Below are 20,171 nucleotides of genomic sequence, written 5' to 3' on the forward strand. Positions count from 1 at the left end.
AAAATTTCTGTGCGACGCAACTGTTTGCAAAATGGTTTACAAATCACTTGGCGAAAAGCTACTAAGGTAGGGAATAGCAAGTTAGGGCTATCTTTCTTTTAGTACACTTAACGTAATGAACAACATCCTAAAATATTACCTATTGCCTCTCTTATGGCACACCTGCTCATGGACAGGATGTCTTGTCGAGCATGTACGGATCTGACATGTCATTTGTCGAGCAACACACTCTAAAAACTATGGAGAGTATCGCAGGAGTAAAGGGGTCGATTTACTCTTCAAAGCATTGCTTTACTCTCGCAAAATGTGGAGTGGAGTGAAATGCATTGTTCACTCCGTCAGCAAGGAGAGAGTGAAATCTTCTTTTCACCCTGCCCTTATTAGAGAGAGTAGAATGCCCGTTCAACTCTTGCGTCAATAGAGAACAAAACGTAGCGTAAGCTCCTGCTTCAACTGCAGGAGGCCGGCCCCGAACATGGCAGTGTATCACTCACGCACGCTGAGCAAAGAGCACACTGTTTTGCTTCCAAGAGAAGAGGCGGCCACAGTGCAAAGGGAAGCCGAGTCAGCGCTCTGCTTTTCACTCGGAGTTGTCCCCCCGCGGGCGCACACAATATCGTGGAACAGCACAGCACCAAAGAAAGACGATTCAGCTGCATGCTGTAAGGGGTCATTTGGGTGTGTAATTTTGAGTTTACTGAAAACTCATGCGGAATTCATATTGTTACACTGCAGAAGTCACATATAAAGATGCATGTACAGTATATACACGAGAGACAAGGATGCATAAACAAGATTGCTGTCGGGAGCGGTTCCACCTCCACACGTCAAGTAACCTTCTTAGTGGCGCCATTCTTGGTTACGCCGTAACATAACCAATTAGGCTGAATAAGACTGAGCAGTTTTTGCTCATGTATTGAAATGGTGTGATTATATGTATGATTTTATGCATCCTGTTGCAGTTTTCAATCGCAGTGCGAAAGTGAAAGGGTGCTTAGGCGCATGCGTTCGGTGAATTCCAAAGCGGCGAGTTATGCACAGGAATCTAATATAACGGCTACTATGTGGGCTTACAATTGCAATGGCGTTTTGCATGCGCTTACTGTTTTGGACATGCCTGTGCATTTGATAATATAGGTTGGCGCTTCAGAGCTATGTCATATGAATAGTTAAATCACCCTTGCTCTGACGTTTACACGCGTGATCTGTGCACTTTGCTATTTCATGGCAGATCAACATGTGTTTATCGCTTCAATATTTTTAGTGGAGATATAAAATATGAAAATAAAACGTAGCTCTAATTCTGTGTTACCAGTCGTCGGTCATAGACAAAACAAATAGTTGGTTTGATAAACTAATAACTGCTGTCGAACTGCAAATTTTACATGCCTTCAAGAACGTAAAATGCTAGATTTCAAGCTACAGCAATAGTCGAGTCTCTCAACAATGAACTCCATCGCGTACCTCACAAATGAAAATAAGTGCATGCCTTTTAGTAAGCTTAGATGCAGGCCGCAATGAACTGTTTCTTATTAGTATTGAAATGTGGGTAAGCTTGCCGTAACAAGCCTTGTTGCCCATTCTTATAGGTACACCCAGTAATGGCCATTGAACTGGAGGCCCATATTTTCATCCCTACCGAGCATCATGTTTGCAGATATGACCTGAAATTATAGTTTGAGCCGTGGAACAACCAGAGATGGCGCAGGGGGCCCACTGGGCACGTGCGTAGGATGTGTCACAAGTGGTTTTTGTGAGACTCCAAAGTAATGATAGACTTATGACATCGGACAATAACTAATATTCTATTTATTGGTAGGAGTATTGCATTGGTACTGAACGAGGATGAACCGTTGGTAATTTATTTTTCTTTAAATCTAAAAATTGAAGTGAGTTTAGCAGTTGACTATTGCAGGCATTTAGATGTTTCACATGCATTTATGTAGGAAGACTACGAGCTAAGACTTCCTTTTACTGCAGTGAACTTTTTCTTGACTGTCTTGATGTTGTTTTACACCATGTCCTCATGTTGACTTCTGCACACGATATTTTGCAGGCACCCTCTTTGTATAATGCAATCAATAAGGCAGCGTTGAGGACACAAGGATGTCAGAGCCATCGCAGCACGACTCCACCTGTTGCAGAGGAACGCAGTTTAAAGAATCAAAATACATTACCATGCAATTTCGAAGAGAAAACTTTAATGTGTGTAATTTGGGTGTACCATCGGACTAAATGTCACCAAAACTTTCAAAATACAGTGTGTCACACCAAGATGAAAATTCTCATGTGCTCTTGGGAGTCATCTTAACATTATATTTTTTAATGTCTCTGATAGGACAGTCAAGATTAAATGTGCTCTCTGGAGAGAAACACAATAGGAGCAAGTGTCATTGGAAAGTTAGAAATGTTTTTTAAAGAAAGGTTGGTTAATTTTGTCAGAAATGACCGCTTTTCGTTTTGCCTCTCAACAGATATATCCATGTGAGAAAGAAATAGCGGTACAATAAAATTGCAGATGTGCTTAGTTGCATAATACATACTTGCAATGAGCACGGTGCCTGTGTTCACTTTAAAAAGCAAAAGCTCGTACTTGGCTAACTGCTGACATAATTTAAGAGTGCGTAAATGCATGAGTGCAAATACAAACCAGTGTCATTCTGTACTTTAAACACTGACATGAAGCAGGGAGATGTTCATGTCTTCCTTTTTTATGTATTTTTTACACCTAATTTTAGAAGTATGGCTTCCGCTTAGGTTCCAGAAAGGGGATGCGTTGGGGGCAGAGTACGCCACGTTTAAGAAGCCAACATTTACTTGCTTGCTCACGAAACCAGTTCATTAGGACCGCTCCCTCCTCCCGAAGCTGTAGCAAGGCCTTTAACTGTGTGCATCGCAGTGCGCACCTAGCGTCTTAAGTAGAAGCCACAGAGCCACTTGCAATTGAAAAATTAATTTGGCACATGTAAAATTGTGGTTTCTCCCTGTGTGAAATAGTCATATGAGTGCTTCTGTTAGATATTTGAACTTTCGATTAGGGTGACTGAATCGAGTTTCCAACAAAGTATGCTAGTGGAGGCAGGGATCTGCTCACTGCAAAGAACTGAGAGCATCTGCGTGGAACACTTGTTCACCACTTGGCAGATGTGAGCACAGAGCGTTAAGGAAACGCCCCTTAGTTGGACGGCTTCTGCAGACGTAATCCTTATGAGCAAAAATACAAAAAGCATGTTTGCACGTAGTAAATTTTTAGAGTGCACAGTGAGGCACTGTTTTACTCTTCCCAGACACATATATACTTTTTTTGAGACCAAGATATGATTCTGTGTAGAGCGATAATTTTTCGTACTTTAGCGTACCTGAATCACGTCATAACGATGAAGACTTTGGTTTCAGGTAGTTGGTTGAGTGTGCAAGTATATGCACAGCCGCATGCAAAATCCACGTGCATGGAAAGCATACGTAAAACAGGATGGTGCCCTTCCCAATTTATAATTTCCTTCTTTGTCCTTTTCATTCACTGCCCTGCCTGTACTTATGCTTATGCCGCCTTTGGTGCATCATATTCATCACATCTCATTTTTGGTGCACATATGAAGCCATGCTGTGCCTTAGTTAGAGTGCATTTTCAACTAGTAACAATAATTGATCACGTAACTATGCAAGCTGCTCCTTATAAGTATAGCATTCTTACCGTAATGGGTATGAAAAGCTACCATATATGACAATAAATTTGATGCACAAGGTTCTAATGCTAACGGTCCTTGCAGTTTTATACTCATTTGCTACACACGAGGTAGTATTGTACATGTAACTTTATTTATGTGTGAGAAAGCGATCAATCCCAACAGCACTAGGAAACTATTTTCGTGAGGACGCCAACCTAACAGGAAATAAGACAAGCCTCTGTACTGCTTTGAGACCGGGTGGGATATTGCTGCAGAACCACGACAAGACACGCTTAGAAACATTGAAGTGCAGCACATACATGAATAACCATATCTGAAGTATTTATGACCAAAGTTAGACCTGCGCCCTCAGAGGAGAATGTACGACACATTTCTAAATGCACCGTACTCTCAGTCAGTTACGTCCATACATTGTGCAGGACGTTATCAAATTAGCTGCTGTCTTAGAATAAGGCCCAAAAAAGTTTCTTGCATAATTTATCTATGTTTACCAGCCCCATGCTTAGCAGCTCATATGGTAACCTCTGCCAAATAAGTGCATGCGTTTTCCACTAGAAATGCGTGTGATGTCTAATAATTTGCTGCATATTTCTCTTCGATAGTAGTGTCAACACTTTGTGAGTTTGCGCACGTTTGTTTTATGTTTAACTTTCCACGGTATACTTTACTTTTGCAAAGATGGAGCCAATTGTAAAATAAAGGATATTTCCGGACTCTAATACTAATGAAACTTTAGAGGATACACCTATGTTCCATTAAAAGATGCATTGTAAAGTTCATATGCATCATTGTACTCCGATTTTTGCGTCTGTCAGTATGTTTATCAAGTTATTCTTCAGTTTGTCTTTTGACTTATCAATAAAAATTTTGACCTCTAAGAGAAATTTTTTTCACTTGAGTAACTCGGCGACTACAGATTACATCCAATTCACCAAGCATAAGTGCAGAAACAGCTTATGAAGGAATCCAATATTCTCCTCATGTAAGTACTGCGAGTCTCTTCTAACGTGACTATGGCTCTACATCGTGAGTGCTTTGACACTATTGCGAAGAGTACTAGAACTGTTCTGAAAGAGTACCATCTCTCTGCTAGGAGTACAAGCACAATGTTTGGGGGAGTAGAAACACTCGGTTTGGAGGACTAGAAGCACTCTGTCTGGAGGAGTGCTATTACGTTTTTGGGGAGAGTATTATCACTGAGCAGAAGAGTAGTAGCACACCCTTGCAGTGGAGTAACAAAACCCTGTCAGGGGGAGCTATTCTACTCTCTCTCTCTAAGGGGGTTTACCTACTCTGCAAAAGGGAGTGAAATGTGGGACAAGCAGACATTTTCTCGAAGAGACTTCCAGGAACTCTTTGGTTTTAGAGTGCAAGTTCTCTTTGATGTTGCGTGTAATAATTATCTTTGTACCAATTTCATGAACTTGAACGTGAAATCTCACTGCTTACGTCGTACAGAAAAATACGTTATCCATGGTGCGCACCGCAATTATAGCAAGAGTACTCGTGCTTTCGACGTCCCAACTAATGTTAATAATTTGAAGGATTATGAGATCTTAGGATCCTTTAAACAAATAAAATCATTCTTGCAGACATTGGAGATAGGCAATGCCCGATTTGTTAAAACTTTTTCTTAAGGAACTTATAAGCATCTATACAGATGGCGAGGTATTTTCAAAACACGGCTACATGCAGAGGGCATTTTTGGAATTTTGTTACATTGTAGATATAGTATGTGCATGCATATCCAATAGCAGAATAACTAATCTTTTATTATGCTCAAGCAAAACATTATTTTATGTTCACTGTTTTAAGTGTAATATTAACCGTTGCGTACAAGTATTAGTATGAGGTATGGATATGTAACTATGACGCTAAGCTATGTATTAAACATTATTATATTTATGTTATTACAAAAATCTTGCTGTAATTCGGTCGTAAATATACGCACCTTAAGTAAGAGCAGATTCTGGTTTGTGAATTATCATTTATGCCACCCGTTAAGCACGTAGCAAAGTTGGAACATAAAAGAATGGTGAGAGAAAGTCGCTGTAAGAGACTCATTAAAATATTTCGAGAAATAACCCATTTATAAATGTTCTGCTTAAATGCTGTCTGTCTTTATTTGTGGCTAATGTGTTCGACCAATTACATTTATTTTCCTTCTATTGCCAAAGCTGTGTAGGATAGAAAAAACACGAAGGCATAAAAACTTAAATTTTTAAAGAAGCAACATCACACAACTCCGGCAGTCATACTTTCTATCTTGTCTTAATTCAGATTTTATGCTCGGTTACGATGTTCAAATTTGTTTGTGTAATATAAAAACTTAGATGAAATAAAAAAAACTTGGGACACTTTTATGCTGTGTCTACCTGAGCACAGGCAATGTTCGGTTTAGCAATTTTTCGGTTTTCGGAAGAAATTGCTGCGGATATAAAAAACAGTTTATTTGATAAGTTTCGATCGCACCATGAAAATAGCAGTCCTTCCAAATTAATAGGCGCTCTCTTTACGACACTTCCACCCACTTAAGTATGTCATTGTGTGCTTTTTCCCTTCCCAACAGAAGGATCTTTCAAGAAAAGTCTTTATGCTATAGCGGTACGAGTTCCTTGACAAGCTGTAGAAGCTATGCGGAAGCGACAGTCAGAGAATCCATGTACCACTTCTTGTGGCACACCGTATGTGGTGAAGAACTGCAAAGTTGGAAGCGTGAGTACACCAGTCTTGGCGCACTTTCATGCACTAGTCAATTGCTGCACGAATGATTGGCGCATTATATATTTATAAGGCCTCTCCTATACTTCGGCAGGAGTGACTCCTTGGTCTCCCCGCTTTTCCTTCCTTCTCCCCTCCTTTGTACTGCTTATTTTAGTACAGCCTTGACCAGTACAGTCACCAGTTCATTTTGAAAGGGTATGAATAGAGCCGCACGTAGAACTGATCACTCTTTAGGAGCTGATCACACAGGTAGAAGACATTTAGAAACCGGCGGAGCTAGCTACTATTTACTTCCTCTGCACTGCCACCGCGCACTGCAGGCGGCAGGTTGACACCCCAGCATCGCTTTTATCGTCAATCTTGATGGCATACGTGCACTGCCTGAATTCAGGGCTTATGACACAGCTGTCACAGATCACGTCGCCATTGCTTTTGTATACAGGGCAGAAGATAGTCGTATGAAATCTGATAGCATGTCTGGATTTGTGAAGAAAATTGATTGCGAGAGATCTGCATTAATGCTGTCCCAAATCAGATTCGAAAACATTGACTTAATGGATGCAAATGAACATTGCCGTATCTTTGTCGACTGTCAATAGAATTAAAGGTGTGCTAAAGACGGGCATTCAGCAGAAGAAGACGTAAGATACATACCCATTATGCCCTTGGATGAAGTCAACTGTACTAAACTTCATAAAAATACGAGATCACTGGCACACTAAAATTAAACAACACAAAGGAAATGTATATTACAGCACTCAATACAGAGTCCATAGAAACAAACGTGCTGCCTCTATGCGTACACCAAAAATATTTTATTTCACTACGCATATAAACTGGCATAGCACCAATCTAAGGAACTGTGGGTTATAGGTAGCCTAATAATTCGGCCTATACATTCAAATCGCGCACTTCCTGATTTAGCTTCCTCCGCTCATATACATATTATATTAGATCATATTGCCGACCATTTTTGCTTAGTCGGTACTGATTTACTCTGATGTATAGGCCTTGCAGAAGAACCTTCTTTGCCAGAGTACCATAAATGAACTTTTGGTTTTAAAGAAATAAGTAGTGATGGAGTAATCAGTACACTTAATTCAATAGATGCTAGTTGGGCTAGGGGCCCCGGCGGTATTCTGGTGTCCATATTTAAACATAGCATTGGTGTCGTAGCTGGTGCCTTAACCTCATTAATTTATAAATTGTTTCTGTCCGGCATGTATCCTGAGATATGAAAACTTGCCAAGGCAGTCTGTATCTACGAAAGTGCGAATCCCAATAAATTTAGAAACTATAGGGCAATTTAATACTTAGCTGCATTAACAGTATGTTCGAAAAGTACTGGCTCATAGAATTATACAATTCTTCAATAAATATTGCATTCCGTCATCATCCCACGATGGCTTCCAGAAATTTAGACAAACTACCACGACCTTACTTTCTGTGACTGTCATATTTAATGAAGCATCAAGCAAAAAATATACTTCTATTGGTGCATTTCTGGATAATAAAAGGCATTCGACACTGTGGATAACAATATTTTATGCAAAAAGTCGAGCGGCGTGGGTTTAGGGAAGTATCGCTTGACTTCAGAAGTTATCTGAGTAGAAGGCGGCAGTGTGTTACCACTGAGGAACACCCGTCCAATTCACGTTCTGTAGGTATGCCGCATGGCTTGGTCCTGATACTCTTCACGCTATACATAAACACCCTACCTGACTGCCTAATATCCGTGCCTTTGTGTACACTGACGATACATCACTGGTGGTTACCGCTGGGCCCATTGAAACCGCTACGTATATTTGAAACTCAGAACTTCAGCTCACCAGTAAATAGTTTTCACAGAAATAAACATTCTTCTAATATTGCCAAAACTAATTAGGTTATCTTTGCATCCCCAAAAAAGATGCCTGAACGTGCCTTCCTTAATATGAATAGAAGATAATGATATAGAGCAAGTCAGTACAATTGAATACCTGGGAATACATGAAGATGCAGCGTTGATCTCGAAACCGCACGCTGAGAAAATGGGCAGAAAACTTTCTCATTTATTCTGGATATAGTTCGACGCTATTTAGAAGTACGCAAGCTGAAAACACCGTACTTCAGCTTTTCTTAAGTAACACATAGCTTATTCCATAGAGTCTTGGGGATTCGCTTATAAAACTTACATAGAACCTATCACACGACTACAGAAGCGAGCATTGAGAATAATGAATTGCATAGCCCCGAAAACGCTCTCTCGCCCTTTCTTTCTTGGCAAGAAAATATTTTCGGTACAGCCGTTTCGAGATATCTCTATCGCACTACTTGCGCTAAGAATACTGTCTCGTGACTCCTTTTCCTTCGCAGAAATTTCATGCACCCATAGCTAATGGGTGCATGAAAGCCACCCATCGGCGTCACAGGGAAAATTCTTTGCCGCCATATCTCGTGATAACTATGGCCAGCGTTGGCTTCAGTACGTAGGACGGAAAATTTAGAATGAGACCCTTTCTGCTGTGTTAGAAACGTGTAACCCTTCTATTTGTTAAAGCCTTTATTTCCTGTTGCAAATAATTACCTGAGGTAAAATGCCTAATGTTTGGAAACTGTTTCTTATTGTCATTCATTTCATTGTCACTGTAGTGCTTATTATTGAAACCTATGAATAGTCGCTTCATAGAAATGTGCTTCGTAATAGGATGAGTGCTGTTCTTGACATATTATTCATGCTTCTCATTGTGATTCACTCTTGTGTACTTGTGTATCTGGTATTATTTGCTATTACTTCGTTGTCTTAGTTTTGTGTGTCATTGGTATATTTGTATTATCTCATTAGTGTTCAGTATGTACGCATCAGTCCTCAAATAATTTCTCTGCTATTAATGCATGGATACATACTAGCTTTGTATAAGGATCTAGCATTGTATCAAAGAAATGGACGTGATAAGAAAACGTCAGGTCTTAATTACTGTTGCAATCGTGAGTCTGTATAAGTTTTCTCAAAGAGATGTGCGGTTGAAATCTAGTGTAACTCACACACATCGTCCAATGTAACTATAACAGTGACTATGCGTTTACATGTCCTAATGGGACTCCATCCTTGCGATTCCTCAACCGTACCATCATCAGAAGTGTCTTCCAGAAAATATCAGCTTTCGTTAGAGACCGCTCACAACATAATCCGAGAAGAGCAAGTACTTTTTTTCTGCGACTTTTCTACCGCGTCACGCCGCTTCCCCGTCAACCCAAACGACAAGATCGGTGGCCAGGCGGCCGTTGGCCTTGCACACGCATGCGCCCGACGGATGCCGCCACTGAACAGCCCCGCCGCCGCGCTTAGCACTACCGTAATGGATGTTGTCGTAGAGTAGTGAACCGACATCTCTCCTGAAGAACGCACCGCGGAATGCGGGTGGCTGGCGAGACATAAATATAAACAACGCCAGCAAAAGCCAACTTCTTATCTTTAATTGAATCACAGTGTTACGTAGGAAGACGCAGACGAAAAGCTGTATACAATTATATTTACAAGAAAATACGCCGCACTTGGTCAGCGAGATGTATAGTTGACAGTATACGAATATTCTTGGAGGCGTAAAGTCCCAAGTCTTCGTGTAGGATCTTTCAGTGAGCATAACCAACAAAGCGCGTGATGGTCCGTGACAACGGAAAAGGGTCGGCCATATAAGTATGGGCGGAATTTCGCAACCGCCCAAACTAGGGCCAGACACTCACGCTCAGTGATGGAATAGTTGCGCTCCGCGGGTGAGAGGAGCCTGCTGGCGTAAGCGATAACACGGTCGTGGCCGCGCTGGCGTTGTGCCAGTACTGCGCCAAGACAGTGACCACTTCGTACTTAGCACCTACATCCCTACCCGCACGCTCTCCAAGACACAACGCCGCCCAGTCGCCATCACTGACTGGGACAGGTTTAGAAGGATTGGAGCAGCCGCACCTGAAAACATCGATAACCTGGACATGTGGGTGCAGCAACTAATGGCAGATCCCACAAGGGCCACATCCCAGGTACCAACCGCGTCAGACTCAGAACTCGCAGACAGTAGGCTATTACACATGTTGGAGGCACACAACAGTTTACAGAAACGCTGGCTGGCCAATAAGCACAATCGCAAACTCAAAACCCGAATCGCGGCCCTTGTCAAGGAAATAAAAGAGCACGCAACACACCTAACACGCCAACAGTGGGGGCAGCTCTGCGACCGCATGAGTGCGAATTTGGGCCTTAAAGACGCGTGGTCATTCCTGCGATGTCTGCTAAACCCCGAAAATAACAAGATCCAACAGCGCAAGAGTCTTTCGCGGCTGCTGCACAGCAACCCAGCGGAAGACAAAGCACTACTGGACTCTCTGCAAACCCTGTATCTGGCGGACAGCACAAGGGTCCCCTTACCTCCTTATACCGGCCAGGACAATCCAGAACTAGATGCAGACATCACTGTCTGGGAAGTCCGCGCAGCCTTACATAAGCTCAGAACCACATCCGCACCAGGGGAGGACAACATTACGAACAAAGCCCTTCGAAACCTTGATGACAGGTCCATACAGGCGATAACCGAACTCTTTAACTCGCCCTGGGCCGCAGGAAGCCTCCCATCACAGTGGACCCATGCAAAGATAACCTTTATTCCCAAGCCAGACAAGCCGCTAGATCTAAAAAAGCTACGTCCGATTTCACTCACCTCATGTCTAGGTAAGCTCGAAGTCATACTAGAAAGACTCCAACAGCATATGCAAACATAATCTCTTCCCTCACCCAATGATTGGCTTCCGCGGGCATCTATTCACGCAAGACCTCATGCTTCAGCTCTCTGAAGAAGTCCTGCATCCCCGGCATGCAAATGCACAAGAGCCATACTAGCACTCGACCTGACCAAGACCTTTGACAATGTGGAACATACCGCAGTGCTGAACGCCTTATCCGATCTACACGTAGGCGGGAGAACTCACGCCTATGTCACAGCCTTCATATAGGCCAGGACTGCGGTCCTTACTGTGGGAGAACACGCTCCAACTGGGTAGCAGAGGCACAGCGCAAGAGTCAGTGCTCTCGCCACTCCTCTTCAACCTTACTCTCATTCCTATGGCCAGAGACCTGGCGAATATTCCCAACCTATTGCACTCCCTATATGCAGATGATATTACATTGCGGACCACTACAGGCAGCATAGGCGACATGGAGGCGACCTTACAACCAGAGGTCGATGTGGTAGTGGAGCGGGCTATGGCAACAGGTCTCGCGTGCTCCCCCACCAAGTCGCGCGAGACCTGCTGCCACAGCCCGCTCCACCACCAAGTCGGAACTTCTTGTTCGTCACCCCCCGAAGAGTCGCACAGACCCAACTCCAACCCCAGCATCCGTACCCACATGAGGACGTACTGCATTCCAAATGTCACACAGCTACGAGTGCTTGGCATGGTCATGCAGAACAACGGGAGACATACGGCGACCTTGAACAAACTCACCACTACAGTATATCACACGAGGCGGAGGAGGATGCCATAGCGCTGACCATCTCAACCACTGCTGCCGAGGTTACCCTTAGCGACTCCAAAACTGCAATCCGCAACTACTCGAAAGGCAGAGTTCATGAACCGGCACTGAAAATTCTCAATCATCAGACCCCCCTCAGACCAATTAAGCTCATCTGGGTGCCCGCGCACGCAAGCCATCCAGGCAATGCGATCGCCCATTCTATCGCTCGAGTAGCACTCAATCGAGCCACGCCGTCCGATGACCTGGATAACGCCAGCGACCGACTGGTCAAATATCACGAGATCACCCTCCACCACGGCGAAATGCGGTTGAGATATCCTCCCCCAGATAAATCCTTAACAAAATTCCAACAAAGTACCTGGCGCCAGCTTCAGGCACAAACTTTTCTATCTCCAGCTTTTCTCGCCCTCGTTCATCAAGGCCTATATCGACAGGAACGTACGCTATGCGGCGCGCCTAGAGCCAACTTCCATCACCTAATGTTCTTATGCCCTGAGCTGCAGCCACCCTCTGTGTGGCAACTCACCGACGTCGAAGGATGGGAGACCGCGATGTCTAGCGCCAACCCAGCCGACCAAATACGGCTGGTGGACTGGGCTTTGAGGGTCGCCGAGGGCCACAAACTCCCGGACACCCTACGCGCTCCTGAGCCCCCTGACAAGCGATGTAAAAACGCTCAAGTAATAAATGTTTACCACCACCACCGCTCGCATCAGTGCGGACTTCGGTAGGCGCAGAAGGATCAAAATGGGGGACAACGGGAGGCGTTGAGAGAAGGTCCATTAGATGCGAGAATGCAGAGGCCTCGTTATCGCCCCAATGGAAACAGGCGCCTTTTTTCAAAAGCTCGGTTAGTGGTCATGCTACGGCGGCGAAATTTTTCATGAAACGGCGGATGTACGAACAAAGGCCGATGAAGCTGCGCACATCCTTGACACCCTTCGGAACAGGGAAGTGCGTAACAGCATGGATCTTGTCTGGGTCCGGTTGCACTCTGTTCGTGTCAACGAGATGCCAATGACGGTAATCTGGCGACGGCCGAATTGGCACTTCGACGCGTTGAGTTGCCGACCGGCTCAACGAAAAAGGTCCAGGACTGCTGAGAGGCGCTCGAGGTACGTAGCGAACGTTGGGGAGAATACTATACCGTCGTCCAAGTATCACAGACACGTGGACCATTTGAAACCGTGAAGAAGGGAGTCCATCATGCGTTCAAAAGTGGCAGGGGCGTTACATAGACCGAACGGCGTCACTTTGAATTGATAAAGACCGTCAGGTGTTACAAAAGCAGTCTTCTCGCGGTCGAGATCGTCCACGGCAATCTGCCAGTAGCCGAAGCGAAGGTCAATAGAGGAGAAATAGCGAGCAGCGTGGAGGCAGTCAAGGGCGTCATCAATCCGAGGTAGGGCATACACGTCCTTTTTGGTAACCCTGTCCAGGTGCCGATAATCAACGCAAAACTGCCATGAGTCATCTTTCTTTTTTACCAGCACAACAGGTGATGCGCATGAACTACATGACGGTTCAATCATGTTCTTGGCAAGCATTTTGCGAACTTATGCGTGAACAACTTGACGCTCAGCCGGTGACGCTCGATACGGGCGGCGATAAATAGGAGGGGCATCGCCGGAATTATTGCGATGTTTAACAGCTGTAGTTTGGGCCACTTCACGATCGTTAAAGTAAAAAATATCGTGGTAAGAAAACGGAACGCGTTAGAGCTCACGAGCGTGCTCGGACGGCAAGACGAGCGCGATCATTTTCTGTAAGTCGGCGATGATACAAGTTGCCGACTGCGATGATAGAGTAGGATCGGCTGAATTGTCTACTCCAATAGATGCTACTGAGTGATCCTTGAATGAGCAAAGCTGGGCCAGAGACATCCCGCGTAGCAGCACTTGTGTCGTCTAGCCAAAATTGACCACTGGCAGGCAGACGCCATTCGCCGTAATAGATAAAACTGTATGAGGTACTGTGATGCCGTGTGTAAGGAGGACGTCTTGCATAGGAGCCGCGATGTAGTGACCGTCGGGGACAGGTGGGGATGACACTAAGTCAACGTAAGTCAGTGCGGAAGGTGGCAAGCGAACGAAGTCGACGGAATGGTGGCGACTGGGGTGTGGTCTACAAGAAAAGCTGTATACAAGTATATTTACAAGAAAATACGCCGCACTTGGCCAAGAGGCAACAGCCCGCGCTAGCCTGTAATGGTCGTCGTCGTCTTCACACTGCTCGCCTCTTCGTGATCGCAAATACTGTTCCGTAGCAATATTTCAAATATCGTAAGCAAATGGTCTTCCTTAATCACGCTATATAAAACTCACAACCTATCCTCTCTGGTGTACCCCAAGGCAGCATTATGGGGCCGCTATTATTTAATATCTTCATTAATTATATATTTTCTGCTCCTCTTCCTGTAGACATAATAGCGTATGCAGACAACCTCACCATGCTTGCCTCAAGTAATACAGAAACTGACCTACTAACACTCGGCACTCAGTTCTTAGAATTCCTGCGTCAATTGTCCTTTAAGAATTTCCTAAATGTAACGATTACCAAGACGAAAGAAATATTATTCCGAGCTAAAACATAGCGGTGCGTGCAAATCTCGACCTTTGGTTAGCAAAGAAAAAATTGATGTCGTGCATGTTGTGCAAAGTCTTAGTGTTGTTGTCACCGAGTCTCTTAATTGGGATAAACATATTGTGAATATCTGCGCTAAAATAAACAGGATTAATGGCATCCTATGTCGCCAGAGGCACACACTTCCCCCTAAAGGGAAGATATTAATTTACAGTGTATTTATATTGCCACCTTTAACTTATTGTCACATTGTCCGGGGAAAACAACCAAACAGAACAAAATAAAAATTATAATTTCTCAAAATCGAGCAATTAGATTAATAGCCAATGTACCATGGTGTACCCAACCGGTCCGTACATTGCAAGGTTTAATCTCATGACAATATCAGAGTTATTCCCATTCAAGTTAATCTCTACGTATAAAAAGGTTGTTTCCACTAAGAGAGAGTTCCTTTTATGTAGTCTCAACCTGACTCGTTCGATTCTGTCCTACAATACACGAAACAAAATGTCATGGTGTGTGCCTTTCTCCCACACAACATACGGTAAGCAGTCACTGACATATAATTTCTCACATTATCTCAATATTCTACCAAAGAACAACATCCTACTTGAAGAGACTTCACGACATCAATTAGTCAAACTTATTTCTATGTTTGAATGTACATAGTTCGTGATTAGAACATATATATAGCTTCGTGTACGTTCATCTTACTTGCATTATATCTCGGTTGATTGTAAATGAGTTTCCTGTGCATAGAATATGTGGAGTAGTTTTTGTCAAATAACGTCCAGTGGTAGTAGAGGCGCAACTTCATGCAAATTCCAGATGTAGATATTTTGTGGCTGTATTTCTTTTGTGTTTGTGAGTTCGCTATTTCACTGTTGTTGTGATCAGCTGCTGGGCTATACACCCCAGGAGAGGGCGCAGGGTGGCTCTCAAGCTGCAACAACGCAGCTTTTTCTCTTGCGTCCTCTTTCCTTTGTTGCTGATGTAACCTTGAGAGAGTTAATAAAATATACATTATATAATTCAGATAGAAGAAGCCACATCAATGCCGGAGAAAGTGCGAGTCCCGGGACCCTTGATGCGCCCGTGAGGCGCAATACTCCGTAAACTGCACGAGGACGATATCAAAGTATTATTACGTTCACGGGATGGCTTCAACGCTGTCACGGTTGGCGAAGCGCAAATAAGAAATGCTATTCTCGCCACCAGTGACCTCACACCCGACGAAACCAGTGTAGTTACCTGCAGAACAAATCCGGCTTGCAACCTAATTCTGACCAGCACTTCCACGATGTGAAACATGGAAAGACACTGCAAGATGACCTACTTACAGATCGAGGAAAACAAGTTTTAAGCCCACCGTACGCTACCTCATCGGACACAACCGTGAACGGAGTTATACACAACGTCCTTTCGTACGACACCTCAGGAACCATTACGATTAGCCTAGTCAACAAGCGAAACCCAACGATTCTCCAGGCCCGCCGAATAGGCCCTACAACTTTACGTTCATCGTCTTTGACGACTAGGAAGTTCCATACCAATTCTGCTATAGAGGTGCTGCAGGGAGAGGTCTTCTTCCTGCAGCAGACATAAAACAGGCTGCTGCTGATGATGGTGATGATTATGATGACAGAGACACTGAATGCAAATCCTATTTGCATCAGAAGAAAGCTCGATTTCGCTCCGCCTGCCGCTTGTTTGGTCACCGAGTGAATGTATGTCCAGCCCCACCACGAAACAGCTGCGCGAACGTCTACAAGGAGAACCCCCAACCTAACCATACGTGTCAGCCTTGTGGCTCTCTCTCTCTCTCTCTGTGGCCTAGCTCACTCCACGGAGGACAGGATATGCACAAGGCGCTATCTCACCCCACGACTGCTTCTACAAAGGTACAGGGAGAAGGCCTAGTGACGCACTCTTTAAGACGCCGCGTCCGCGCTGTCGGAACAGCAGCCCAAGAAAGATCCAGAGGCACATCATAAGGCGGGAACAGCCGGGAAGCGACGGCCCGTCGGCAGCCCTCCAAAGCGAGTCATCTCTCGCAGGTAAGCTCGGCAGCTGCAGGTTTCCTGTCCCGATCCGCAACCGCGTCCAGCAAACACCGCAATAACGTAACCCCACAGCACCCAAGCCCACCCAGACACCCACTAGTGCGGAGGGACAGGACTTTCACATGGTCATGAAATAGCTTAGTGCACTACGACTAGAGCTTAGGGAATGTCGCGAACTTTGTCTCGTGTCACTGATCACGGGGGCGTGTGGCTGTTAGCAGAGATGGAGTCGGGAGACGCAGGGCAGAACAGCAAACGGATTTTAATTACCCCAAACACAACATGAAAAAAAAAATTACCGACGATTACGTTACTTCCTAATGCGAAATTTGAGCGCAGCAAATAAGCTGTTTCACCTTTTCGATAGATTGAGGCAAAGAAATCGAGCAACACATGTATGCGCTATCACAGAATTTTTTTTTATTTTTCACACGTATTCCTTTAACAAAGACTCCACTAGGTAAGCTTCTGCTTCGGCGGCACGCACCTCTGGATTCTGACGGCGACTGCGCTGGGCCTCTGCTCTGGCAGCTCGTTTAGCCGCAGCAGCAGCAGCAGCAGACGGAGGACTTCCATCGGTCGTCTCGCTCATGGCTCAGAAAGAACTGGCAGATAATTTCGCAGTGGCGAACGGCAGCGGCAATTTCGGCTCGGGCGGTGCACATATACAGATCCGCCGCCACCGATCTGGCTCTCTGATTGCCACCGCACAGGGAGAACGGCAGCGGCAATTTCGGCTCGGGCGGTGCACATATACAGATCCGCCGCCACCGATCTGGCTCTCTGATTGCCACCGCACAGGGGTTGCATTGGAGGAGGAGCGAAGAAAGGAATTAAGTTCGAGCCGGCGCTTTGACAACCGGAGACTCGCAGGAAGAGGGGGGAGGGGGGCGGCGTGTACACCCAGCGGCAAACGATGGGGGCAGAAGCGCGCGCAGCAAGCGGACAACACGATAAAGGGAGGAGGGAAGAGATAGCAGCGACTGACTGATGCCGCTGACGCCGATAGTGAGTCAACCCCAGCTGCGGAGTTGGTTTCAGGGACAACGCCGCCGATGCCGACACAAACAATATGATACCCGCGCTTCCGCAGCGCTAAGAACCAGGTCTAGCCGTGGGAAGGTGGTCACGTATTCGTCGACGTGGCGGGGCCTACGTGAAATAACCGGCGCGCCGGCAACTGAAGAGCACCCTATCCGCCACACAAGAACAGAGGGGGGGGGGGACCCTTTCCTCCTCTTTCTGCATGGCGGCGACGGTGTTCTATGCAGTCACGTTATCTTGACTCTCTAGCGGCGTCAGCGGCATCCAGCGGTATCAGTCGGTCGCTGCTAGCGCTGGGGGGATGAAAGGGGGGCGGAGCTGGTTACGAGGCCGACGACAACGCCGACGACGACGCGAAACCCAGGAACGGACGCCAAAGAGCTGCGCTCTAAAACTCAAAACTCCATTTCCTAAAAGTAAAGCTCCACTAAGGAATACTAACACTTGCATAGCCTAAATATATCCTTATCCTCGTCTACGTTCGTCCTTAGCGGTTCCTAAGCGAAAGTCAGGCAGCCACAGCCTATTGTTTCGGCGCCGTCAGAAAGGAGTGTTCTTATAATCTTCTGTCGTCTTGCGTATCTCCGAGTCCGATGCCTGACCGATCTTCCTCATATAACAGATATATCAAACAGATATTAATTAACCCAAACTCGATATGAAGAAAACTCAAAACTCAATTGACTAAAAATAAACCTCCACTAAGCAATAGTACCACTTGCATAGTCTAAATATGTCCTTATCCTCGTCTACGTTCGTCCTTAGCGGTTCCTAAGTGAAAGTCAGGCAACGCTAGCCTATGCTTGCAGTGCCATCAGAAATGCGTGTTCTTACAAACTTGTGTCGTCTCCCGTATCTCCGGGTCCGATGCCTGTCGGGTATTCCCCATCGCCAACGCCATAGAAGTTGTGGCCTTGATATCGGCCCGTCAATCTGTCCGTCTTTGATGCCGGTGTCCCAAAGTCCGTCGGTGACGTGACGCTCTAGCCTCAATGGCTGGGCCTAACGCCGGGTTCCGCCGCAACTTCTTCGAGTGCCGACGAGACGCCCGGGAGCTATCGTAGGTGCTGGTCTGCCTCTGAAAATGGATCCTTCCTGGAGTGCCCAGCACTACCGCGAGGCTGCAGCAGGTCCAAGGAGCCTCGCTCGAACGTCGCCGAGGTCGACGGCCACACCCTGGATCGCCAGCGTCATGTGCTTGACCGAACTTCCATATGGCTCCCGTCACCAGTGCGATGGTGACGCTCTAACCTTCTTGGCCCAGAGCCACGTCCCTAATGCGAGCTCAGCGCCGCTTTTCTCCCGATCACAGCTCGCGTCACGCGCCTCGAGGGCTCGGGCCGCTCGAACCGATCCGCGCGCATCGTCTTCTTCCTTTTTTCCCCGTATGCTTCTTACATATGACGAGGAACTTCGGGCAAGAAATACACTCCTTAAGCACAAGTTTAAAATGCAGCATATTCCCAAGCCCGAGGCAGCGCGGCCGATTGGGGAGGAAGTAGTAATGACACACCCCGAACCCCCTGAAACGTAGAGCAAATGCACTGAACACCGAGATGGATACCTCCACGCCGGCGAAAAAGGCGGAGATTTTACGAACCGTGGGAACCTAAGCCTTAAAAGGATAACAGCGTAAGCACCATTCGGAACTAGCGCAAAAGGTCGTTATGGCTATCAAGAACCGAGAGCGCCGTATGGCAGTCCGTTACGCCCAATGAAGCCATCGCAAAGAAAGCATACTCTCGCCCTGACGGTGCCTCCGCTTCCGAGCAGTAGCCCTACCACTTGCTGTATCTAGCACTGGAACTGCCGAGACTTCTCAAAAAACGCGGACAGCACAGCTTTCGCGCTCTTACACCACAGAGCTCACCAAACGTGATAGCATTTCAGGAGCCCTTGATTGAGGCAAATCTAATATGGTATGCGGCCTACAAGCCCCACACAAGCACAGATCAGATGGTGACGGTGGACAGGCTAGTCTGCCACAGGATAGAGTAATTTTAGCTTTATTTATTGTATTTATCCGTACCTTTGGCATACATACCAAAACAGGAGTTGCTGTGTTGGGCACAAACACGGATGTTATGAATTTGAACACAAATACAAACAAAACGCTATCGTAAAATAAACATATTACCACAACTCAGCTGAAAACAAGTGCGCGACAAAGTGCATTTCGGTATATCTGTGCTGATTTAGATATTTAGAAGTGTCATTAAGTGCAATACGTAATACAACATGACTTGCTCTCGGGCAGACCTCCATGCCTTTTTATCGAAATAAATCCACACATGCGAAAAGAGCGTTGTAGAGTCCTTACAATTAATATATACATGAGCGCTAAAGTCCAACACAGATTTCACAGACACCTTGCCGCAGCGAAGAAGGCGGCGAAACGCTACCCTCTGTTGGTTGTGGGGGATTTCAACGCCCTGGTATCAGTATGGGGTTACTCCTACGAGAGAAAAAAGGACCGACAATTCTAGGCGGATATCCAGCAACTACAATATGCAGTGGTCCCGACTCTACCCATCCCATGCGCACTGGTAACACCGTCAAGAGAGA

At 45.6% G+C, this 20,171-nt stretch overlaps 1 protein-coding gene across 2 annotated transcripts in view; it reads left to right on the forward strand.

The window, feature by feature from the left end:
• Positions 1–20,171, forward strand: part of LOC142573216 (uncharacterized) — a 217,223-nt gene that overhangs the window by 54,622 nt on the left and 142,430 nt on the right. For both annotated transcript variants that reach the window (XM_075682806.1, XM_075682805.1), the window contains exon 3: positions 6,259–6,404. In XM_075682806.1, coding sequence (XP_075538921.1) covers positions 6,259–6,404 — 146 coding nt within the window. The remainder of the gene's footprint in view (positions 1–6,258; positions 6,405–20,171) is intronic.

The sequence above is a fragment of the Dermacentor variabilis genome, chromosome 2 (assembly GCF_050947875.1).
Source record: "Dermacentor variabilis isolate Ectoservices chromosome 2, ASM5094787v1, whole genome shotgun sequence".
NCBI classification, from domain to species: Eukaryota; Metazoa; Arthropoda; class Arachnida; order Ixodida; family Ixodidae; genus Dermacentor; species Dermacentor variabilis.